At 49.5% G+C, this 26,132-nt stretch overlaps 2 protein-coding genes across 2 annotated transcripts in view; one reads left to right on the top strand and one right to left on the bottom strand.

The window, feature by feature from the left end:
• Nucleotides 1-4,997, top strand: part of LOC117888916 (galectin-9-like) — a 36,528-nt gene extending 31,531 nt beyond the window's left edge. Inside the window, exon 6 of the mRNA XM_034792710.1 lies at nt 4,432-4,997. Coding sequence (XP_034648601.1) covers nt 4,432-4,575 — 144 coding nt within the window. The 3' untranslated portion in view covers nt 4,576-4,997. The remainder of the gene's footprint in view (nt 1-4,431) is intronic.
• Nucleotides 4,998-19,351: 14,354 nt separating this feature from the next.
• TRAPPC6A (trafficking protein particle complex 6A) lies at nt 19,352-25,540 on the bottom strand (the record flags this gene model as incomplete). Its single annotated transcript, XM_034793191.1, is given in 5 exon segments — nt 19,352-19,516; nt 20,704-20,797; nt 22,554-22,637; nt 23,725-23,842; nt 25,473-25,540. Coding segments are annotated over 5 exon segments (396 nt in total), but the record flags the coding sequence as incomplete, so codon positions are not given.
• Between the last annotated feature and the right edge of the window lie 592 nt (nt 25,541-26,132).

Consider the following 26,132-nt stretch of genomic DNA (forward strand, 5'->3'; position numbering starts at 1 on the left):
GCTTCGGGCAGCCCCCATGCCTCTGGACCCTGAGCTGCCGGCTGGGCACTTCCCCTCCCGGGCTCTGGGGGCGCAGGGTCCAGAGGCATGGGGGCTATCCGAAGCCGGTAGCACTCGGGCAGCTCGGCGCTTACAGAGCCCAGGAGTTCAGGGAGCACAGCAGCTGCCGGAGCCCGGGAGGGGAAGTGCCCGGCTGGGGGTGCAGGGATCGGAGGCATGGGGCCTGCCCGGTTTGCCGGGCAGCCTCCAGACCCTGCGCCCCCAGCTGGGCGCTTCCCCTCCCGGGCTCCAGCTGCGCTGGGGAAGCGCCAGCCGGGAGTGCAGGGCAGGGCCGGCTCCAGCATTTCTGCCGCCCCAAGCAAAAAAAAAAAAAAAGCCGCAATCGCGATCGCCGGCGGCAATTGGAAAAAAAAAAAAAAAAAAAGCCGCGATCGGCAGCGGCAGTTCAGTGGCAGGTCCTTCGCTCCTAGAGGGAGTGAGGGACCTGCCGCCCCCGAATTGCCGCAGGTGCCGCCCCTCTCCCTTGGCCGCCCCAAGCACCTGCTTGTTAAGTTGGTGCCTGGAGCCGGCTCTGGCGCAGGGTTTGGGGCTGCCCGGCAAACCGTGAAGCCAGTAGCGCTCGGGCAGCCCTTTTGGCGTGGCTGGGAGGGAGGAAGGGGAATGCGGGGCGCTCAGGGGAGGGGGTGGAGTTAGGGCGGGGACTTTGGGGAAGGGGCAGGGAAGGGACGGAGTTGGGGCGGGGAAGGGGGTGGGAAAGGGGCGGGGCCAGGGCCCCATGGAGTGTCATCTTTTTTTATTTTTTAAATATGGTAACCCTAGTTTATCTCCCTTGTGTCAGGGACATGCCTTTTGCTGTCCCTGCGAAAATCCACCCACATACGGCCAAGTTACACACCAATGCAAACTGCACTTTGCACTTGCTCAGTAGAGGTTTGTTAGAGGCTGCAAGTGTTATTCTCTGAAGAGTCTGTCTGCACAGAGCATGCTCCAGCCCAGGACTGTAGGGCCTAGGACTTTTCCTGCAATTGCTCCTCCTCGGGGTTGCTGTCCTGTCAGGCTCCAGAGTGGAGAGCAGGGAGACTGTCTCTCCTGTGTTCTCAGTGCTCCCCCTGCTGGGCCCCGGCCGTGAAGTGGAGGAGGAGGCAGCCTGCCTAATGCAGAGGGATAAAGAGAAGACCCAGTGGCGATTCATAGTATAGTGATTGTACTAGCAGGAGTGTTGTAAGCTAGGCTACGTCCTTACTACAGGGGGGGCTCGATTTAAGATACGCAAATTCAGCTACGCAAATAGCGTAGCTGAATTCGACGATCGGAGCCGACTTTCCCCACTGTGAGGACGGCGGCAAATCGACCTCTGCGGCTCCTCCATCGATGGCGCTTACTCCTACCTCCACTGGTGGAGTAGAAGCGTCGATTTGGGGATCGATTGTCGCGTCCCGATGAGACGCGATAATTCGATCCCCGAGAGATCGATTTCTACCCGCCGATTCAGGCGGGTAGTGTAGACCTAGCCCTAAGACACGAGAAGTAATTCTTCTGCTCTACTCCGTGTGGATTAGGCCTCAACTGGAGTATTGTGTCCAGTTCTGGGTGCCACATTTCAGGAAAGATGTGGACAAATTGGAAAAAGTCCAGAGAAAAGCAACAAAAATGATTAAAGGTCTAGAAAACATGAGCTATGAGGGAACAATGAAAAAACTGGATTTGTTTAGTCTGGAGAAGAGAAGACTGAGAGGGAACATGATAACAGTTTTCAAGTATATAAACGGTTGTTACAAGGAGGAGGAAGAAAAATTGTTCTTCTTAACCTCTGGGGCTGGGACAAGAAGCAATGGGCTTAAATTGCAGCACGGAAGGTTTAGATTGGACATTAGGAAAAACTTCTTAACAGTCAGGGTGGTTAAGCACTGGAATAAATTGCCTAGGGAGGTTGTGAAATCTCAATCATTGACAAGTTTTAAGAGCAGGTTGGACAAACACCTGTCAGAGAGAGTCTAGATAATACTTAGTCCTGCCATGAGTGCAGGGGACAGGACTAGATGACCTCTGGAGGTCCCTGTCAAGGAAGGGGAAGAGTATCTTCAGATACAGACTGGCTAACCTAGTGAGGCCGGATTTAAACTAGGTTTGATGGGGGCAGGTGACAAAAGCTCACATGTCAGTCCAAAACACGGAGATTTGGGTGAAGGGTCAGAATATGGGGTGGGAGGAACATAGGCAATCACAGCAGGGACAATGGAGAAAAGAGGGAATATAGAGGGGAAATCAAATGAACATCTTAGATGTCTGTCTTAGATGTCTGTATACTAATGCAAGAAGTATGGGGAATAAACAGGAAGAACTAGAAATACTAGTGAATAATCACAATTGCAACATAATTGGCATCACAGAGACTTGGTGGGATAATTCACATGACTGGAACATGGGTATAGAAGAGTACAGCTTCTTCAGCAATGACAGGCAGGGAAAAAAGGGAGGAGACATTGCCTTGTATATCAAAGATGTATACACTCTAACTGAGGTAGATGTGATATATCTTGATTTTAGTCAGGCTTTTGATATTGTCTCACATGGCCTCATCAACAAACGAGAAATATAGGCTAGGTGAATGTATTATAAGGTGGGTGCACAACTGGTTTGAAAAGTGTACGCGGGGAGTACTGATCAATGGTCCACAATCAAGCTGAAAGGGGATATAAAGTGGAGTCCCACAGGATCGGACCTAGGTCTGATTCTATTCAATATCTTCATACATGATTTGAATAATGGCATAGAGAGTACACTTATAAAATTTGCAGAGGATACCAACCTGGGAGGGGTTGCAAGTGCTTTGGAGGAGAGAATTAGAATTCAAAATGCCCTTGACAATCTGGATGAATGGTCTGAAATAAACAGGATGAAATTCAATAATGACAAATGCAAAGTACTGCACTTAGAAAGAAATAATGAATTGCACAAATACAGAATGGGCAATAACTGCCTGAGAAGGAGTACTGCAGAAAAGGATCTGGGGGTTATAATGAATCACAAACTACATATGAGTCAACAATGTAACGCTGTTGCGGGGGAAAAAAAAAAAAGGCAAATATCATTCCGGGATGTATTAGCAGGAGTGTTGTAAGGAAGACATGAGAAGTAATTATTCCACTCAACACTGATAAAACTTCAGTTGGAGTATTGTGTCCTGTTCTGGGCGCCACACTTCAGGAAAGATGTGGACAAAATCCAGAGAAGAACAACAAAAATGATTAAAGGTCTAGAAAACATGACCTATGAGGAAACGCTGAAAAAAAATGAATTGGTTAGTCTGGAGAAGACTGAGCAGGAACATGGTAATAGTCTTCAAGTACATAAAAAGTTGATCTAAAGAGAATGGTGATAAATTGTTCTCCTTAGCCTCTGATGACAGGATAAGAAGCAATGGGCTTAAATTGCAGAAAGGAAGATTTAGGTTGGACATTAGGAAAAACTTCCTAACTGTCAGGGTAGTTAAGCACTGGAATAAATTGCCCAGGGAGGTTGTGGAATCTCTGTCAATTGAAAGTTTTTAAGAATAGGTGAGACTAACACCTATCGAGGTCTAGTTCAGTGGTTCTCAACCTATTTACCATTGTGGGCCACATATGCTGCTCTCTATGTGTTATGTGGGCTGCATCCACACAATATATATACTACATGTATGTCCCTGAGGATGTCACATGGGCCCCAGCTGTATGCTGATTGGCCGCAAGTGGCCTGCGGGCCGTGGGTTGAGAACCACTAGTCTAGATAATACTCAGTCCCGTCTCAGTGCAGGGGACTGGACTAGATGACCTATTGAGGTCCCTTCCAGTCCTACATCGCTATGATTTTATGTAATTAAAGACTGTACCATGATGCTCACACACAAGGCAGATGAATTAAGGTTGCTGGGCAATATTAATCCCTAACATCATCTAATTTTTGAGTGCTTGAATTTGCAACCTTCATGTTCTTTTAATGTAGGTTTTAAAAATGTGATTTTATATACTCTGATCTGCTCTCCCCATTCGTCTCCTTTCCCAAGCAGGTAAGCTTTCTGCCTGAAACAAATCTTGTAAAGATACTTCTGAGGAAGTGGAGGTTGAGGTGCATACTGTGTTCCCTATCAAAAGAGCTTGAAATAAACACTCTGTGATCATGTAGCAAGGGGTGATCTTGGCGATAAGCCAGGTGCTGTTTTATTTCAAGAGCTCTGTTAGAAAATGTTACATTTGTGGTTTTGAGACACGCATTCACGTGGCATCAAAGACGCAGGTCGGGAGAAGCTTTTCTTGGCTTCCACTTTATCTTCTTGGCTAATGTGCTGCAAGATGAACTGATGGCTCCCCTGGGCCTTGTTATCAGTGTAACAGGTGTTCTTGTATCCTTGGGTGTCAGGGCACACAAATGTAAATCTTCTCTCTCCTCCAGATGGAGATAATGAACACGCGGAAGTGCTACCAGGTCTCGGTGAATGGACTGCGCGTGTTTGACTATGTCCACCGCCTCCCTGCCAACCAGGTGGACCAGCTACAGATAGCGGGGGATGTGACACTCTCCTGTGTGCAGTACTGATGGCCCCTCCTGGACCACTAAATTTTCACTATTTGACTCATCCTCCACTCCACAGCCCTCTCATCATCTTCATTCAACAGTTCCACTGCCGAGCCTGGAGATCTCAGCCACCAAATCTCACATCATACAGAAACTTTGAAGTCTCACTACGGGGGTTGGGGGAGGGAAGGGCTTCTCTCATTGTCTCTTTTTTGGTCTATATGCATTTCTGATACTGTAGCTTAAAGCAGTGGCTCTCAATCTTTCCAGACTACTGTACCCCTTTCAGGAGTTTGATTTGTCTTGTGTATCACAAGTTTCACCTCGCTTAAAAACTACTTGCTTACAAATCAGAGATAAAAATACAAAAGTGTCACAGCCACACTATTACTGATCAAGTGCCGACTTCCTCATGTTGACTATGTAATTATAAAATAAATCAACTGGACTATAAATATTGTACTTACATTTCAGTGTGATGCTTGAGCCGTTTTTCACTTGTGAGCCTTGTCTGAAGGCCGAGCCCCAGGCGGCGTGGCTAAAACATGTAAATTAGCTTTATGGGGGCCCCTGTGGCATGGGGCCCCAGGCAGTTGCCTTGCTTGTCACCCCCTAATGCCAGCCCTGCACTTGTGAACTCATAGACTCGTAGACTTTAAGGTCAGAAGGGACCATTATGATCATCTAGTCTGACCTCCTGCACAACGCAGGCCACAGAATATCACCCACCCAAATCCCTAACCTATGCCTGAGTTATTGAAGTCCTCAAATCATGGTTTAAAGACCTCAAGGTGCAGAGAATCCTCCAGCAAGTGACCCGTGCCCCACGCTGCAGAGGAAGGGGAAAAACCTCCAGGGCTTCTGCCAATCTGCCCTGGAGGAAAATTCCTTCCCGACCCCAAATATGGTGATCAGCTAAACCCTGAGCATGTGGGCAAGACTCACCAGCCAGACACCCAGGAAAGAATTCTCTGCAGTAACTCAGATCCCACCCCATCTAACATCCCATCACAGGCCATTGGGCATATTTACCTGCTAATAATCAAAGATCAATTAATTGCCCAAATTAGGCTATCCCATCATACCATCCCCTCCATAAACTTATCAAGCTTAGTCTTGAAGCCAGACATGTCTTTTGCCCCCACTCCCTAAACCAATCCAGTAACCTCGCCTGGGTGTCGTGACTCCAGGTTGAGAAACACTGAGCTAGATGATTTGAGTACCCCCTGGAAGACCTCTGTGTATTCCCAGGGGTATGTGCACCCCTGGCTGAGAACCACTGGATTAGAGTTCCAGGGCCTGATTCAACCCTATCTGCTGATGAGTTTGGAAAGGGTGGGGGGTTGTTTGAAAGCCTGACAAAAACACCATATCACCTGTGAGTGAACACTGTTCACCAAGCGATCACTCTATATCTGACCTCTCAGTCCTCATCCTCAAAGGAAACCTGCACAACACTTTCAAAAAATGAGCCTGGGAGCTTCAATTCATAACTTTGCTAGACACTAAACAACATGGACTGAATAGAGACACTGGATTTATGGCTTATTACAACAATCTGTAATCCCCAACCCGCCTCCCCACCAAGCTTTCCCCACCAACAGGCTACTTCACCTTTGAAATATGTGTTATTTACTTAGGCTGAACAATCTATTCCATCTTGTATTTAGTTGTGACTATGACGAAGTGGGGGATTTTCTTTGAGTTTTGCATGAATACAATGTGGATCTCAGTTTCCCTGTGTGCTGCGTGTGTAATGAGGCGGTGGGAGAGGGAGTTTGTTGTTGCAAGGGACCAGGTGTGACCTCACCTGGCAGTCGGGACCCCAGAAAACTGCCTGGAGATGGGGGACCCTGGTGACCAGGTGGCCCACCCCAGCTTGGCAGTAAGCTGGTTCTGGCCACTGGGAGGAAAAAGGGCTGAGGAGAGAGGACCCTGCTGACCTGACTCGTTGGTTCCAGCCAGGGGGAAACAAAGGACGGAGGAGAGGAGGCCCAGGCGACCTGTTTACCTGGGACCAAGACAAAGGACAGCGGAGGAGCTGTTGGGGGAGATGATACAGATGGTCGGCTGGAAGGGCGGGGGCAGCTGGACTGGGGAGAGGAGCAGCCAGAGCCCTCCTGGATGCAAGAGAGGCCTAGATGTACTGTGCTGATGGTTGCTAAGCCCAAGGGCCCGGAGAGTTTCCTGTGCTGGGTTCAGATGCTCAATAAATTCTTCTGCTTTATGCTGGCTGAGAGTCACTGCAGGCTAGAGATTGGGGTTGCATTATTCCCTCTGGGCATGGAGGCCCTGGGATCCAGAGCGAGTGGACTCCCTGAGGGGCCCACAGCGAGAGACAGGTGTGCTGAAGGCTCAGAGAGGTTCCAGAAGGTGGAGGGGCCTACGGCTTAACCCTTAGCAGAGAGTGGATCCCCAAGAAGGTCTGTTGCTCTGAAGAGGGTTCCTCCCAGGGACCGTATGGAGCCGAGAGAGAGCACGAGTCATGTGAGTCCATGACAGTGACACTCTGAGTAACTTTCCCAAACCTGAAGAAGAGCTCTGTGTACGGTTGAAAACTCGTCTCTCACCAGCAGAATTTGGTCCAATGAAAGATATTATCTCACCCATCTTGTCCCTCTAATAAAATTAACACAGCAAACATTACATGGATTAAAAACTGGCTAACTGATAAGTCTCATCATCGGGGAATCATCGAGTGGGTGTGCTTCTAATGGGGTCCTGCAGGGATTGGTTCTTGGCCCTATGCTATTTATGTTTTTATCAATGACCTGGAAGAAAACATAAAATCATCACTGGTGAAGCTTGTAGATGACACAAAGACTGGGAGAGTGGTAACTAGTGAAGAGAATAGGTCACTGATACAAAGTCTTTAAATCAGCTATGCACTGAGAAATGGAATGTCATATGGAATATCATCTCTTGCAGCTGTACCTCCAGCCACTCAGACACTAAACCAGCGGTTCTCAACCTATTTGCCATTGTGGGCTGCAGGTTGAGAACCGCTGCGCCAGACACACATTGGCCTGCCCAGCCATGCGCTGCCAGCCTGCCCCTTCCTCTCGGGGGCAGGTCCATGCCAAGCACCACACCAACCCCCTGCCCAATGCTCCCCTGCCCAGAGACACCCTCCAGTCCCCTATGCCCAGTGCCCCCACTAAGACATCCCACAGACCCATATGTCTGGTGCCCCCCTGCCCACAGACCCCCCCCACTGCCCAGAGCCCCATACAGGCCTGCCCCCACACCTGCCCAGCACCTCCCACAAACCCTGCACTGCCCAGAGCCCCTCCCCACAAACTCCCTCAGAGACCCGCTCTCCCACACCCTTTCCCCCAGCCACATTCACCGGCCCCACTGGGAGGTGACTGTGTGTCAGGGTTCCCTCCCCACTCTGAACTCTGGGGTACAGCTGTGGGGCCCGCATGAAAGACCCCCTAATCTTATATTCCACCAGCTTAGGTTAAAAACTTCCCCAAGGCACAAATCCTTTCCTTGTCCTTGAACGGTATTGCTGCCACCACCAAGCGATTTAGACAAAAATTCAGGGAAAAAGTCCATTTAGAGTCCCCGTTTCCCCAAAATATTCCCCCCAAGCTCCTTCACCCCCTTTCCTGGGGAGGCTTGAAAATAATATACTAACCAGTTGGTTACAATGTGAGCACCTTGGTTTTTAGGACACTGAAAATCAATCAGGTTCTTAAAAGAAGAATTTTATTTAAAAAAAAGTCAAAGAAGCACACCTGCAAAATCAGGATGGAAGGTAACTTTACAGGGTAAATAAAAAGAGTTAAAACACAGAGGATTCCCCACTGACTCTGCTTCCCAGTTACAAAACAGGAATGAAATGACCTCTTAACACAGGGAAAATTTACAAGCTAAAACAAAAGATAACCTAACGCATTTCCTTGCCTTACTTACAATTTTTGTAACCTTAGATGCTTATTTCAGGTATGTTTCCAGGAGATGTTTTTTTCCTGCCTGAACCCTCCCTCCGTCCAGAGAGGCAACAAACAAAGAGAGCACAAACAAAACCTCCCCCACCCAGATTTGAAAGTATCTTCTTTCCCCATTGGTCCTTCTGGTCAGGTGCCAACTAGGTTAATTGAACTGATTAACCCCCTTACAGGTAAAGCGATTCAGTACAGCTGCTCTGTGTATATTTATGACACTGTGTCCGCTGGGCTGAGCCGTCAGCATGGCCGGGGATTATACTGAGGTTTCCTGGACTTGGAAGTAGTAGTGGTCGAGCAGCGTCTTATGTTTTGAATTCCAGGAGTCCTTTTTTGTAAAAAGTTCAAGACATTATTAATCATGCAGAAGGTTTAAGTTGTGAAACATGTACCCATTTTAACTTTTTATTCTTTTCAATACGGTATACCAATGGGCTGAGGCGGCCCACTATGGAATAAGATTCCGTCCATTTTGATTTCAGGAAGTGGTGCCTTTTTTTTAATTTAAGTACATAACTTGATCCCCTGTTTTCCATAGGGCCACTTTGATATGCTTTTGTGCTTGAATTTTTTTATTTATTTGTTTAATAGCTTGATTGACCCTGTATTGAAGAGTGGTTTTATCTTCTCGCAGCTGCTTAAGCCACTGCAAATGTTTATGCTGTGTTACATTAGGGGTCTTTCCCCTGGTCTTGTGTTAGGTGGACAGGGTCAATCATAAGATGCATACAGTGTCCAAATATAATTTGGAAGGGCTGAATTTTGGTTTGTAATTTGTTGCTGCTGCGGATAGCTGCTAAAATTAGAGGCAGCTTGTCTGGCCAATTTTTTTCGGTGTGGTTTACTACCTTCCGCCGTGGTGCCTTAATGGTGCGGTTCATGCGTTCTACCTGAGCTGAGGAGTGGGGTCGGTATGAGATATGAAACTTTTGTTTGATTCCTAAGGCTTGCAAGAGCAATGTGAAATTTTTTTTCACAAAGGCCCCCCCCCCGTTATCAGAATCTATTATTTCAGGGGTACCATATTTACACACCATCTTATTAAAAACTTCTTAGCCACCACCTTGGTGCTGTTGGTTTTAGTAGGAAATGCCTTTACCCAGCCTGAAAAAGAATCAATTATTACCAACGGGTATTGAAATTCTTTTTTACTTTTAGGCAACTTGTCAATGAAATGAATTTGGACTCTGTGCCAGGGCCCGTGCCTTTGTTGGTGCATCATGGGTTGCCAATGAAGGGGTTGTGCACACCGCATGCTATTCCTTACCCATGTTTTAACATTATCCTCCATGGTTTTCTATTTTGCAACTTGTTTTACCTTATTTAAGGTTTCCTTTACTTTTTCATGCATGAACTGATGGGCTACATTAATTAGTTCTTGCCTCTCTGCCTTTCCTGGAGTTCGGTGATTTACAGCATCATCCGTTGGTTCAGGGGCCTCGGTAAGGACGCCTTTAGCTTGGCTTCTAGTTACAATGGCTATACTGTGTTGCCAGGCTATGTTATTAATAATAATAATTTGAGATATATCTATCTCATAGAGCTGGAAGGGACCTTGAAAGGTCATTGAGTCCAGCCCCCTGCCTTCACTAGCAGCACCAAGTACTGATTTTTGCCCCAGATCCCTAAGTGGCCCCCACAAGGATTGGGCTCACAACCCTGGATTTAGCAGGCCAATGCTCAAACCACTGAGCTATCCCTCCCCCCCAACATATAACCCTCTGGTCTCCTGGGGTGTTTCATAGAATATCAGGGTTGGAAGGGACCTCGGTTAGTCCAACCCTCTGCTCAAAGAAGGACCAATCCCCAACTAAATCCCCAAATGGCCCCCTCAAGGATTGAACTCACAACCCTGGGTTTAGCAGGCCAATGCTCAAACCACTGAGCTATCCCTCCCCCTGTTCCAAACAGTTTCCTCGCTTGTTTCCTTGTTATGGGCTTTTACATGTTTGATTTTCAATTGGTTAGGATTTTCTGTTACCCACTGATAACTCCACTTTTATTTATTTAGATATGCAATATCTTTACCATCCGCCGCCCTCCACTTATTTTTTTTTCAAGTCCTGCATTCAGAACTGAATTCCCTTTACGCAAAAGTCAGCATAAATATACACTGGTCGTGGGGAATGCTCATATCGTTTCAGAACCTGATAAATTGCATGTAATGCAGCATGTCGGCTGACCCATGGTCCAGCTGGCTCTGAATAACGTTTTTATTTAAATTGAGAGCTGCATATTTTACACACTTTTTTCCATGTATTACCATCGGACTTTCATCAGTGAACCAAATATGCTTCTCTTGCCCTACTGTATTCAATTTCTCCAGTGGAGGTGCTTGTACTAAAGCAATTCTTTGCCCCAGAGTGATCTCTGGCCAGTCGTGTCGGTTTTCTTTTTTAATTAAAGCGTGTGTTAGCATGTCTGGTTTTGACACTGTTTCTGTGGTTACCCCACTGTTAAGTAAAATTAGAGTCCATTGTGCCATTCGGGTATTAGAGACTTTCCCTCCCATCAGCTTTTAGTGGAGTGTGGGTGCTTTGAATAGTGATTGGAGCTATTCCTGTGAGTGGCTTAAAAGATTGCACTGCCCAGATGGCTGCCCCGCATTCGTGTTCACAGGGATTAAAACTTATCTCAGCTCCTTGTAACTTCCTGGATTTAGATGTTACCGGAATTAGTTTTCCCTTTTTATTATTTCGTAATAGGGTAGCAGCCAAGGCTGTATTGTTGGCAGCTAGGTGAATAACAAAAGGCTGTGATTCATCAGGGAAGTGCAGTGCCGGAGCTGGGAGAGCTTTTTGCTTTAAGAGCCTTAAAGCAGCGTCCTGCTCCTCTTCCTAATTCCCCTTGGTCTTCTTTTTTAATAATCGCCACAAGGGGTGTATTACTTTAGCATACTTGTAACTGTGTGATCTGAGAAAATTAAACCCTCCCAACAGTACTTTCAGGGAGTGAGCGTCAGTAGGAGCTGGCATTTTTACTAGGGCTCTCGCTTTGCGCTGGTCTATTTGCCTTTCTTCTTGTTCAATAATTATACCCCAATATCGGGGGTAGCCGTGTTAGTCTGTATCTACAAAAACAACAAGGAGTCTGGTGGCACCTTAAAGACTAACAGATTTATTTGGGCATAAGCTTTCGTGGGTAAAAACCTCACTTCTTCAGATGCATGGAGTGAAAGTTACAGATGCAGGCATTCTGTACTGACACATGGAGAGCAGGGAGTTACTTCGCAAGTGGAGAACCAGTGTTGACAGGGCCAATTCAATCAGGGTGGATGTAGTCCACTCCCAATAATAGATGAGGAGGTGTCAATTCCAGGAGAGGAAAAGTTGCTTCTGTAATGAGCCAGCCACTCCCAGTCCCTATTCAAGCCCAGATTAATGGTGTTGAATTTGCAAATGAATTTTAGTTCTGCTGTTTCTCTTTGAAGTCTGTTTCTGACGTTTTTTTGTTCAATGACAGTGACTTTCAAATCTGTAATAGAATGACCAGGGAGACTGAAGTGTTCACTTACTGGCTTATGTATGTTACCATTCCTGATGTCCGATTTGTGTCCATTTATTCTTTTGCGGAGGGACTGTCCGGTTTGGCCAATGTACATGGCAGAGGGGCATTGCTGGCGCATGTAATATGTAACTTGGGGCTGCACCAATGGAACCTTATCTAAGGCTACTTTGAACCCCGTTGTCTGAATTAGTGCCAAATCCTTTTTCGTTAGTGTTTGATTTTGTGCCTCGGTTTCCCCTTTTTTATACAGTAGACCAAGTTCGCAATTTTTTTTTTAATTTTCCTTTTTTTTATCCCTTTTACAATATACATTACACATATTCTGGGGAAAATGCACATTCCTTTTATAGTTTAACTTTTATTACATTAGCCATATTAATTTTTACATAAGGTGTAACTGGGGATTTTTTGTGCTCACAGAGTTTTTATGTTCCTTTATCAGAGTGACAGTTTCATTACACAGAGTCACCGTAAGACTCAGTGTGGGGCACTGTCTTTTTTTTTTTTTTTCTTCTTTTACTACAACTCTTATTTGCTATTTTGTTCCCAAAAAACAAATCCAGAATCTTTTTTCATTCTCCTGGTTTTGACTGCCCTGCCGCAGCCATGAATTTGGTCTTTTAAAAAGTTATTGAACTTATAAAGCATTAAGGTACCTTAAGGGTTAAATGCTAAATATCAAAGCCAAACAACACTAGTTACCGGTGTCTGGCAAAAAGTAATTTTTGGTTTTGCAACTTTGAATGGTATTATTTAAAAACAAAATCAATTGGTCCTTAGAACCTTACATATTTACAAACAGAGATAGATACAGACACATTTTTTTTAACATTCCTTCTACACTGTTCCATTTTTAAATAGCAGTACACCGATTACATTCCCTTTATACATTTGGGAGCAGTTAAGTTCCAATAGAAACCCCTTATGTTCTTTTAGCAAATTTGACTAAATTGTTTATAGTCAAATGATTTAAATCAGATTGTGTCTTTGCCTGGCTTACTTACAGACATTCCTTTGGAAAAGGGCCCATCTTCCCTTCAGAATGGGTGCAAAGAAACCAAGAACTTTCTTTCTATAATACTTTTTTTAAAAAACATTTTTACAACGTTTGACTGCTTAATTTCCTTCAGCCTCTGCAGTGTTAACGTCTTACTTTTTTTTTTTTTAAATAACTTGCTTATCTTCTAAAATGACACCTTCGTCAACTCAGATTTCACCATTCCAAGTATTGTTCCGGGGATCTGAAATTCCCATGCCTGTACTTCCTTTTTTTCTTACTCCTGCCCCTATGCCCTTGGGGCTTCCAACCTGTTTTTCAATTTTTTTTATCTGTTGCCTGCCTGCTTGTCTAGGCCCGATCCTGTTTTCCTCGCTGAACCGTCCCTTTTTATGGACACTGTCTTTGTTCCACTACCAATTTAGCAAGGAGGGTGGGCTCCTTAACTATCCCCCACCCCTCCTGGTCCCTTTCCTTAAACGTTTTTTTAAAACTGTGAAATTACCACAATATCACTCACAAACAAACAAAAAAATACTTAGAGAATTTTTTCACTTGACCAGAGCTTGGAGAGCCGGGAAGCTACTACACTGCCCAAACTCCTATATTTTTCAGAGTTTGGTTTAACAGAGCAAGATCTGTTTAAAAGGCGTAATCTCTTGAACAAAGTGGCATCTTTGGATTGCTTCCTTTCAAACATTTCCTACACAGGTGTTACTATTTGCCCTCACTCCTATATTCTTCAGAGTTGAGTCTCACATAGAAAATACCACCTGAACATATTTCTTTATGAATCTCTTTTACCTTTATAACTTTTCCCTGCCCACGCTTGTGCTGGGACTTACAAAACACAAAAGTCTATACCCACTAAAAAGAACTCTGCCTGACAGAGCAGGAGGGGGAAACGCTAAGCCCCCTACCTCTTACGCTCGATCCTGCTACTACCGAGGGTATATTTACCTATGCAATTTTTCCCCAACATACGGGTAAGAGCGAGGACTCTAACCTTCCCCCTTGTGGCCTGGCACCTCTACGACCAGGGGTGTATATACCTAGACAGTTTGTATATATCTTATCTCTATAGTTTTCCCCAACAGGAGCGAGAACTCTAATCCTCCCCCTATTGCCCGGCACTTCTATGACTGGGGGTTTATACACCAAATATAAAAACCCCTCCCAGGGATCAGAGCGAGAAACCCTAAGTTCTCCTCTTGTGCTCAGTCATGCTACAGCTGAGGCTGTATGCACCTAGGATTTTTCGGTTTGGAGCGAGGATCTCTAAGTCCTCCTCCTACTGCCCGACCCTACTACAATCAGGGGTATACCCACCTGCAATTATTTTCCCCCAGCAGTCTGGGGTGGAGAGAGGGATCTAAACCTTTCTCCTGTTTCTCAGCCCTGCTACGACCGAAGGTGGGGATACTTTTTAATCATAAACATTCTCAATTCATAAAATACCAACAGTGAATACAATATTAACCACACCTGGTTCCCTTTTTACTGCCCGGTATCTTTATGACCGGGGGTGTGCACACCTGAATGTACGGTATACCTTCTTAGCGGTATTGTCAATAATTACAGAACATATTCTTCTAAACTCTCAATTCTATTAGACTGGGCAACATCTACATTAAGCAGTTTTTCTCACCCCATTGGATATTGCAGTCCTTAACATACAGGTTCGTTCCTTAAACCTGGGCCAATCTCCTCTGTTGGAGTCTTGTCTTCTTCTCAGTGTCTTAGTTGCTTGCAGCGTAGGTGAGGGCAGGAGAAGGGCCCAGCCTGGGCCCCCTGTGTTCAGTTTTATACCCTCAGTCCATGTGCTTGTAGAGCACAAGTCCAGGCATGGCTGGGGGCATTGCTGAGTCCCCAGGCAAGATTGGGCAATTCCCCTGGTGTAGCCTCATGCAGGTGAGTCATTGCATTGTAGCGCCCTTGCTGGACAATGGCTGTTGATGGCTGTTTGACACCCTACCTGGGCATTGGTTACTTTCCTTGCTGGGGAGCTAATATCTGGCTGATTCCCCAACTTACAGCACGCTTTAGTGACAACCATACAACACAATTCTCATAACTTCATCTGCACTAATGATGTACATGTACGGATAGAAAAATGACTTTCAGCAGATCATAACCTCTCCCCTGATACCTTATAAGGCATGCTTTATAGGCAAGATCACAATTATATGTAAATGAGGAATATGGGGTTACAGGACGCTCCCCCAAGGTATAGAAGGTCACAGTGGGACCCAGTCAAATGCCTTACAGAAGTCTAAGTGTACCACATCAACACTGCTATCTTTATCAATCAGACTTGTAATCTCACCAAAAAGAGAGATCTGAATTAGGGTTGGATCTTTACTTTGTATTTCCTGGTTTTCAGAAGTTTGAGTGTAGCTGGACTCAGTGTTCTGGAGGGGCATGAATGAGCCAGTGTTCTGGAGGGGCATGAAGGCAACCTTAGCTCTGTGTTAACGAAGTTTTCTGCTCGTGAACAGGAGCTGTGGAATGTTATGGGGTATAATCCCTCACACGGGGGCTCTGGCCCCTTTTTCACACTTCGGAGCCGCGATAAGTATCTGCCGACTTCTTCGTTTCCTGCCATTGTTTGGAGGTCAAACCTGCTTTGGGAAGCTCCGACAGACCCCACTGGGCCACGCTAAAGATGCAAAAACATTTCCTAGTGGCCCAGTCCTGTGAGGGACTTTAATTGCTGTTAGTGATTCATTAGACCAATACTGCAATACATCCATGATGTACAGAAAGTTCAAACCCTCTCAGATCACCATTTTTGGGTGCAAGTGGCTCTTAGGAACGTGTGCCTGTGACAATGCGGTTCTGGCGGAACCCAACTGAGAGTGCCAACTCAGGACAAATTGCTAAAACAGGGCAGTTACAGCCCAAGGCTGGGGTATTTTCCACCTCTAAGGCAAACCAAACCAGCCAGACTAGGAGGACTTCGGTCTCACCCCACTGGCTAACCGCAAGTCTCACAAGCAATCTCCTTAGACACTCCAGTTTCCCAGTATAACCACCAGTGCCACTCGTACGGGGACAAATGGTTATGAAAACCAGTACCCAAGTAAAAGAAAAAGGTTCTCCTGATCCCAAAGGATCAAGCCCCAGACCCAGGTCAATATACAAGTCAGGTATTACCCACAAATCACGCTGTTGCCAATCCTTTAGAATCTAAAATCTAAAGGTTTATTTATAAAAGGAAAAAGATAGAGATGAGAGTTAGAATTGGTTAAATGGAATCAATTACATACAGTGATGGCACAGTTCTTGGTTCAGGCTTGCAGCAGCGATGGAATAAACTGCAGGTTCAAATCAAGTCTCTGGAATACATCCCCCACTGGGATGGGTCCTCAGTCCTTTGTTCAGAGCTTCAGTTTGTAGCAAAGTTCCTCCAGAGGTATGAAGCAGGATTGAAGACCAGATGGAGATGAGGCATCCGCCTTATATAGTCTTTTCCAGGTGTCAGAATACCTCTTTGTTCTTACCATGGAAAATTACAGCAAAATGGAGTCTGGAGTCACATGGGCCAGTCCCTGCATACTTTGCTGAGTTACAAGGCGTATCTGCCTTCTCTCAATGGGTCCATTGTATAGCTGATGGTCCTTAATGGGCCATCAAGCAGGCTAGGCAGAGCTAATCTCAGCTTGTCTGGGATGTCACCCAGAAGCATAGCATAAGTTTGCCATACAGACAGTATAGAGCCAATATTCATAACTTCGACCACAAAACTGATACACACATATAGACAGCATAATTATAACCAGTAAACCATAACCTTGTCTTAGACACCCCATTTGACCCCCTTTATACCAGATTTGGGTGCCACTACAGGACCTTGGTTGCAACAATGATCTATACGGTCCCAGTTTATGTCAATAACGTCACAGTGCCAAGCTGGGGCTTTCATCAGACCTCACGGCCTGGACTCTGATGAGTGGAGAAAGCAAGAGAAGGAGCCTGGAGCAGTGAGCTCAGAGACAGCAAAGGGGGCGCAGAGCAAGGTGCAGAGCATTGCCGTGCTCTGACCAGCTGTACACAGCACAACGTTTTATTAACAAGCCCTTTGTGTGGCTGCTAGGGTTACCATACGTCCGGATTTTCCCGGACATGTCCGGCTTTTTGGGCCTCAAATCCCTGTCCGGGAGGAAATCCCCAAAAGCCGGACATGTCTGGGAAAATAGGAAGGGAGGGGCCGGCGGTGCTCGGCCGGGGGCCAGGCCGGGGCCAGGGCCGGCGGTGCTCGGCTGGGGTCCGGCGCCCCAGGGCCCAAGCCGAGCCAGGCAGGAGACGCCGGGGCCAGAGCCTTTTGGCCTGGGCCGGCCGGCCAGCCACCGGAGGGAGCCGCTCGGCCGGGGAGGCCGCGCCTCCTCATGCCCCCCAGCCCCAGCTTACCTGCTGCCTGCCTGCTTCAGGCTTCCCGCGAATCAAATGTTGGCGGGAAGCAGCGGAGTTGGGCTGGGGCCGGGAAGGGGCGGGGTGGAGTTGGGGCGGGGCTGGGGGTGGAGTTGGGGCAGGGCCGGGGCCCCGGGGGGTGTCCTCTTTTTGGACACTTAAAATATGGTAACCCTAGTGGCTGCCCTGCATGGGCTCCTGACAGTCTCTTCTGCTCCGCTGCCTCTTGTGTCTCTGTGGATTCATTGCGGTTCACACTACGTACCTCACTGGAAGTGTGGCATCACTGAGGCTAGGTTGTGTCAGTGGAGGAATCAGGCAAGAGGCAGCACCTAGGACTGGGAATTATCTGGGGCTGTAGTTATGCTTGGCACCTGGCAGAGCTGCCTGTGTCGGCCGGTGCCCACTGTGCACACACATGGACCTCCACCATTCAGGGCCTGCAGATGATGACAAGCTGTCCCAGCAGAGAGCTCCAGAGAGAACACACGTAAGGTATTTCCCCTACAAGGAGCAGTGGGAGAGCCAAGGGCCACCACTGGCGTCTGACAAGGGTACTTAGGGCTTCCTTTCACTCTCGCTACAGTGGTGCTGCAGTCCCGGCATGCCATACTCCATGTGAATTGGAGCCCTGATTGCTGGGCCTGGAGCAGAGGCACTGAATTATTTTCCCTCGGGGGTACTTCATCCCCTAGTCCAGCCCGAGGTCCCGCCTCCACTCCGGCCCTTCCCCTGAGGCCCCGCCCTTGTTCTGACTCTTCTCCCCCCCCCGGCTCTGCGTCTTCCCACCCCTGCTCTGCCCCCTTCCCCAAGGCCCCGCCCTCACTCCGCCTCTTCCTGTCTCCACTCCAACCCCTTCCCCGAGGCCCCTGCCTGCCTGCTGTTCTCCGTCCTCCCCCAAGCGCCTCCAAAACAGCTGATCTGTGACACCACCAAACAGCTCTGGTGGGTGCTGGGCACCCACTATTTTTCTGTGCCCCTCTCCCTCCCACAGGCTGCAAGCAGCAAGAATCAAAGGCCAGCAAGAACTCACAGGCTGGAAGAGCCAAACCCCTGATCATGGAGCCACTCCCACTATCACAAAGAAACAAATGGTTCCACCTCCCATCTTTCCTCCAACAGGTGTGTTGTGAGCAAGACACGAGAAGTCATTCTTCCGCTCTACTCTGCGCTGGTTAGGCCTCAACTGGAATATTGTGTCCAGTTCTGGGCACCGCATTTCAAGAAAGATGTGGAGAAATTGGAGAGGGTCCAGAGAAGAGGAACAAGAATGATTAAAGGTCTAGAGAACATGACCTATGAAGGAAGGCTGAAAGAATTGGGTTTGTTTAGTTTGGAAAAGAGAAGACTGAGAGGGGACATGATAGCAGTTTTCAGGTATCTAAATGGGTGTCATAAGGAGGAAGGAGAAAACTTGTTCATCTTAGCCTCTAAGGATAGAACAAGAAGCAATGGGCTTAAACTGCAGCAAGGGAGGTTTAGGTTGGACATTAGGAAAAAGTTCCTAACTGTCAGGGTGGTTAAACACTGGAATAAATTGCCTAGGGAGGTTGTGGAATCTCCATCTCTGGAGAGATTTAAGAGTAGGTTAGATAAATGTCTATCAGGGATGGTCTAGACAGTATTTGGTCCTGCCATGAGGGCAGGGTACTGGACTGGATGACCTCTCGAGGTCCCTTCCAGCCCTACAATCTACGAATCTATGAATCCCTGCTCACCCAGAGACCTGAGAATCACTCCCAAAGCCTCAGGTCACAGCCACCACTTTTCTGCTACTGCATGTCCAACAGGGAGGGATATTCTTCACACCCCACTAGCTTGAGCTCATTCGCTTCCATGTGGTAGGACTGGAACACCAGCATTAGGCTGCCAGGCCAGCCCCGCACCTGACGGAAGCTGGCTGGTTACCAGGGAGAGCAGCATAGACGAATGGAAATCAAAAACACTTTATTGCAAACCTATGACATCCTGGTACCCAGAAAGCAGAAACCAGCTCCACTGAAACAGGGCTGCAGCCTGATCCACTGTCTCTCTTCTACCCGTTCCCAGCCGCCAGGACGAGGTCAGGATTTCTGAATCACCACTTGAAATTTACCTGGCAGAAAGAGAAAGCACTGAGCGTGCAATGCAGGCCCTTCGCGAAGGGGAGGACACAGAAAAAGGGAAATGCTGCCATGGCCATAGGCGCCGACTCCGTGGGTGCTCTGGGGCTGGTGCACCCATGGGGAAAAATTAGTGGGTGCTCTGCACCCACTGGCAGCCAAGCTCCCCCATGCCCCACCTCCTTCTCCCCTGAGCGTGCTGTGTCCCCGCTCCTCCGCCTACCTCACAGCGCTTCCCGCCTGGCCGCCACTAAACAGCTGTTTGGCCGCTTTGGGGCGGGGGGAGGAGCGGGAACGTGGTGGGGAAGAGGAGGGGCCGGGGTGGGGATTTGGGGAAGAAGGGAGGGGGCGGAGTTGGGGCAGGGACTTGGAATGGGGGCGGGGCAGGGCCTCATGGAAGAGGTGGAGTCAGGGCGGGGCAGGGGGGTAGAGGAGGGTCGAGCACTCACCGGCGGGAGCAGAAGGCGCTATGACCATGGAAAGGGGCTGGATTAGAGAGATCTCATGGCTGAGAAACCTCTGCCTGGGAAATCACTGTCCTGGCTTCATCCATGCAACCCCACCAAATACTGAACCAAGAGCCCACATCCGACTCCCTGGGGCTCTCTTTCCCTGGACACATTCCCAGACGCCTCTTCACTGAGCGCTAGCTAGGAGGGGTCCCTTTCGGAAGTGACTATTGGGCAGGGAGAAGGTTGGCCCCTCTGGCACACCCTCCTGTACTACACAGGTGGCAGCAGGGCACCATCCTCCACATGCCTCAGCCTCTAGGGCTTCTCCAAGAGAGGAGTTCAACCTGCCTGGCCCACTCCATCCTGGCCCCCTCTGCAGAGGCCACTGGCCAGGGGAGCGAGCTGGGGCCAATGGTGACAATAGCTTTGTGACAAGGGCTACCCCGTTGCCAAGAACTGGACTCAGACCTTCTGTCTCCCTTGTTCCACTCAGGGCCACAGAATAGACATCAGCTGGCTGGAACATCTGGGCAATGCCCAGCACATCACACTGCAACCCAAGGCTCCCCAGGGCTCTGACAGGCAGGGAAGTAGGGAGCAGGGTGCTTGCTGGGGGCACCCCCTTCTTCCCTAGAGCAGGGATGGGGGAGGGTTTTATCCTAAGGTGCCCTGGCTTGCGTCCTACTGGATCTCAGTTCCCTCTCCCCACGCAGAGGCTAACTACTTACTGGACGGCATCACCGGCACCTCGGCAGTCACAGTGCTGTCAAAGCCCAGGTTGGAGAGAGCTCCTTTCACAAGGCCACATGTAAAGGCGAGAAACTACAGGAAAGGCAGAGAGCCGGTCAGTTCTCCCCTGGGGGGCATTCTGAAGGAGCAATACTTGCCCTAGGTAGAGGGGGATCGAGCTAGGATTCACTAGCTAGACTGGGAGTGACTCTCTCTATGTGCAGACTGCCCCAGTGGCTAACCAATAGAATCACAGAATATCAGGGTCAGAAGGGACCTCAGGAATTAGGGAATTATCCTCACAGTCACGGACTCCTCTGGTGAAATCCGGGCTTGCCCAACTCAGTGGGGGTTCTACCATTGACTTCAGTGGGCCCAGGATTTCACCCCCACATTGTAAGGCCAGAAATAACAGTAAAGATCATCTGCTCGAATCTCTTACATAACACGGGCCAGATAACCTCCCCCACTGATTCCTGCATCAAGCCCGTAACTTAGGGCTGAGAACCGCATCGCTTTGTAAGATGTCCCATTTTAATTTAAAGACTCCAAGTGGTGGAGAATCCGCACCACCCTTAGGTGAATTCTCCCAGCGGTTAGTTACTCTGACTGTTAAAAATTGGTTATTCCTACTCTGAGTTTATCTAATTTCAGCTTCCAGTAACTGGAACTTGTTCTAACTCATTTGGCTAGATAAAAAAAACAGAAATCTCCTCCACATGTAACCGTAACTGTCTTTTGGGTAAACTAAAGAGACTGAACTCTTCAGTTTCTCCCCAGCGTGGACCCCAGAATTGGAGGCAGCATCTCAGTACTGGTCCCATCAATGTTCTACAGAGGGAAAATCACCCTCCTGCTCCCACTCACTACTCCCGTTAACCATGGGCGGCGGGTATAACAGGCCAGAGGAGGCGTAGCCTCCCCAAACAGCCCAGCGTGGCCCTGCCCATGCTTCGCCCCCAGACCCTCTCCTGCCTGCTTCCAGTTCCCGCTCTTCCCCCGTGGCTCGGGTGGGAGCGGGCCAGCCTGTAACTGGGACTCGGGGCGACTGGAGCCAGTGCTTGCACCACCCAGCGCATTGGGGCTGGGGGCTGCCCGCCTGGCGCTTCGGGGCTGGGGGCCGCTGGGGCCCGCTGGGGCCGCCCGCCCGGCGCTCTGGGGCTGGGGACTGCCTGTTCGGCGTTCCGGGATTGGGGGCACTCAGGTGGCCGTGGTGGGGTTGCTCTAGGCTCTGGTGGGGATGGGGCAGGGCCTCAGGCAGAAGGGGAGTGGCTGGGGGATAGCCTGCCCCAATGGGCGGTTCACACGCCACCCATGCCATTAATGCATCCAAGCATCCCATTAGCTCTTATATGGGCTTTCAACAGTTACACGAGCTCCAAGTTCAAAGGACAACAGTGATGGACTTCACCAGAGGACCTGGAACCCAGAGCACAGGAAAGCAGGCCAGGTCAGAGTCCATGCAGCTGTGTTTATTATTTTAGAACATCCAAGGTATGCTGAGGCCCCCCAGATGAGGCAGAAAGGCCTGGTCCCCGCCCCAAAGATCTTTTATAACCTAATATGGGCTATCTGAGCTTGAGAGGGCAGTCAGTCCCAGGGGAAAAGCAGCCACAAGGCCTACCTGGTTCGGATTCCGCTTCCAGCTTGGCTTGCTATGGCAAGAGGCAACACACAGAATGTCCAGACTGCTTTGGAGGAATTTAATCTGTTGGGTTTTATATGGGGGATCTGAACACGGAAGAGGGTTTTAGCCGTGGTGACAGAGGTCACAGTGCAGCCTTTCCTGTGGCCCTGACAAACAAGGAGGAGATGCTTCTACTGGAGGATGGCCCCACGTTGGGCTTACCTTGGGTGCCTCCTCCAGGTACTGCTTCCCATTAGACAGCTGGCTTAGAAGGAGGAATTGATTGTCTTGCAGCATGTAGGTTCCCTGTGGGAATGAGAGATCTGTGGGTTTGGGAGTCAAAAGAAGTCAAGATGGCTGGGCCTCAGAGCCGCAAATACTAGGCCCGTTAGAAATGAAACCAAGAGTCAGACGGTGTGAGCAGCATGTACCAGGGTGCCCCCTGCGCAGCACACGAGACCATCAGCAATCGCCTAGAAATCCATCGCTGACTGCCACAGGCTCCTGTAATGCCAAGCCCCCGATCCTAGCACAGCAGGAAGGGCACTTCCTTCCACTAAATGATCCCAGTGCTGCTCTGCGGGGCGGGGAGTACTCCAGCTTGGCCAGTGCACTCGCTGTCTCTGACGCAGCCTTCAGAGGGACCCCTGATCTGCAAACGGCACCTCGGAATCTAAGTCGGGTCAGTTCCAGAGCAGGGACAGGCACAGGACTCCCAGAACGCTCTGGTCCAGTTCTGGATACATTTCATGGTCTTTGTATTAATCTCTGAGCTCTAATGGGCTAGGACCTGCCAACCTCAGTGACCACCTCTCTCCCCAGGACAATGGGGACAATAGGGTGGAACTCTGGGGCTGGGCATTCTTACTGGAGGGTCCTCAACTGAGGAGCTCTGTTCTCCTGGAAATAAGGCTGCACGTGTGCCACACGCCCCTGAGCCACAGTGCCAGACTCAAATGTTTGCTCAGGCCTCTTGATACTACCTGGGGCAGCAGTCCTAGTCCTTCTCCACCCTCCTCTTGGAATAAGCTATGGAGCAAGAAGTGCTTTGGGGAGAATGAATGCTTCTCTTCTCACCCGTCTGCATTGTGCAGCAGGGACACTGAGATAGAATCATAGACTATCAAGGTTGGAAGGGACCTCAGGAGGTCATCTAGTCCAACCGCCTGCTCAAAGCAGGACCAATCCCCAATTTTTTTGTTTGTTTGTTTTTTGCCCCAGAACCCTAAATGACCCCCTCAAGGATTGAATTCACAACTCTGGGTTTAGCAGGCCAATGCTCAAACCACTGAGCTATCCTCCCCCTCTAGGGAGGAGCCTGCAAAGGCCAAGACAAAACTGTGGGAGAGCATCCAGTCATTCTGGGAGCAAGGGAAAGCCTCGCAGCTCTTACCTGATGGTTGGTGCGCAGATTATCCACCTGCTTCTTGAAGACGGTCATCCACAGATCCTTGCAGAGGAATTTCAGGACGTCCAGCTCATCCTTGAATGACGGAGTCTCCTTTGTCAACCTTCAGCAGAAGGGGGAAATCGCAGAGTTTGGTAATTGTCTCTTTGAATGGGTCCTACAGTATCAGGCAGCGGGACTAGAGAAAACCCAGAGCTGAGTCACCTGTCAGAGCAATGCTGACAGGATCATTGGCAGACTGCCCAGGGCTCTAGCTCCATCATTTTCTGTTTCCCTTGTATCTTGTCAAAAGAGATTAAGCACTAGATGTATCAGAAAGGAAGTTGGATTTACTCAGGCCTGGGCTTGGAGCCCTGCCTGGGAAGGGAGCTGGGAGCCCCTTTAGCACATGCAAGGGGGATTGAAGCCACTCCGGCGTTTGGAAGTGCTTTTCACTTAACAGCTCAACAGAAGGGCTAAACATTTTCAAAAACAACGAAGTCCCTTAGGAGCCTAAATATCATTCACTTTCTGTGTCTATTTGAGTCAATGAGCTTCAGGCTCTTAAATCACAAATGCGCTTCCTTTGTGCTCTCTCATGGTTTTAGGACACATCCCCCATAGAATCAGCCACCCCGGCCTAGCGCAACATCCAAAACTCTGCCCATCAGCTAAGCCAACAGACTCACCAGCTCACTCTGCTGCCCAGTGGGCAGGAGGAACTGCAGGAGGGCAGACAGCCCAAGCAAGGGGAGCCCAGAGCAAACGGTGCCAAAATTAGAAGTGAATCCAGCTTCAGGACCCTGGCCGTGTCCCAGCCCTTCCTGGGCAGTAGCATAGCTAGTGGGGTGCAGGGGAAGCAGCCGCTTCCCCTCAGCAAATTTGCCAAAAGCGGCGCCTTTCCAAAGGCGGCTGGAGGAGCGAGGGGGGAGGGGCGCAGCATGCGGCCCGAAGCCGCGACCAGAGGAGCGGGGGGGATCCATTCCATGTTTCATCTCTGACCCCTACCTGTATCACGGGCCAAACCGAAATCCAAGACCTAAAAAACCTCTCAATCTGGCTCCAGCCATCACAGCCTGACCTCATCCTTACTCTGAATTGTATTGATTGGCTGGTATACACAGTATCTCAGTTCTAGGCCGAGAGAGCAACATAGAAGGTTTGTGTGGGCGTCTGATGAACAAATGTGGTTTGAGTGGGCGGCGGGCGGGCATGCGGCCGGAGGAACGGGGGGAGGCGCAGCACGCGGCCCTCAGCGCGGCCGGCTGCCGCAGCCGGAGGAGCGGGGAGAGGGGCACAGGGTGGCGGTCGGCAGCCATGGGGGGACGGCAGGCGCGGCCGGAGGAGTGTGGGGGCGCAGCATGGCGGCTGGCAGTCGCGGCTAGAGGAGCGGGGGGGGGGGGGGGGGGGGGGGGCCCGGGGGGGCTGGAGGAGCCAGGGGGGGGGGGGGGGTGGTGCAGCCGGAGGAGCCAGCCAAGGGGTGTGTGGCCAGAGGAGGAGCCAAGGAGGGGGTGCCTTTTTTATGTTTGCTCCCCCTCCTCTTAGAGGCTGGCTATGCCACTGCTCCTGGGGCCTTCCCTCCCTGGTCCTCATCGGGCTCCATTTCAGACTCTGATTCACTCCCAGTTCACAGGGACCGTTTTGTACTGGGAGCTGCTCCTGCCAATCTGTCATCCATGTTAAACTTCCTCCTCCACCGTCACTCCATGAATCTCCCACCCCACCCCGCCTGTGCTCTGGTACTCTGCACTCACCTCTCCGAGAGTCCTTGGCCCACTCGGAAACCCACTCCCTCCAGGGCACCGAGACCTTTCTCCTGTTCCTGTCAAACACCACAGATGAAAAGGCTCAGAATGGAGTCCGTGCACGTGAGCCCTTTGTCTGGCGCTGGGATTAGCCTCGCCTAGCAGCCCCTCCATGGCTTCAGAAGGGTGGGAGAAGGTCTCTGACCTGGGAGCATCAGGGCAAGATGCAGCATTGTGAAGTTGACGTTGAAGAGTGGGGTATGGTGGGTTGGGTTGAGGGGGGTAGGGGAACCTGATGCGCACTGTGAAGTTTCATTGATTTGTTGACTCCAAGGCCAGAAGAGACCATTGTGAATGTGATCATGTAGTGTAGGGTGACCAGATGTCCCGATAAAATTGGGACTGTTCCAATATTTAACCCTTTGTCCCACATCCCGATCAATGTATGATTGGGACACCATTTGTCCTGATATTCAGGTAAGGAGGCAAACGGAGGGAGGCACTGACCCCATGGGTGCTCCAGGGCTAGGGCAACCATGGGGAAAAATTGCATCCAAGCTCCCGCTCCTCACCTCCCACCCTCCAGCACTTCCTGCCACCTAACAGCTGTTTGGCGGCGCTTAGCGCTTTCCAGGAGAGAGGGGGGAGGAGCGGGTATGTGGCGAGCTC

This window comes from Trachemys scripta, chromosome 16, assembly GCF_013100865.1.
Source record: "Trachemys scripta elegans isolate TJP31775 chromosome 16, CAS_Tse_1.0, whole genome shotgun sequence".
Taxonomy (NCBI): domain Eukaryota; kingdom Metazoa; phylum Chordata; order Testudines; family Emydidae; genus Trachemys; species Trachemys scripta.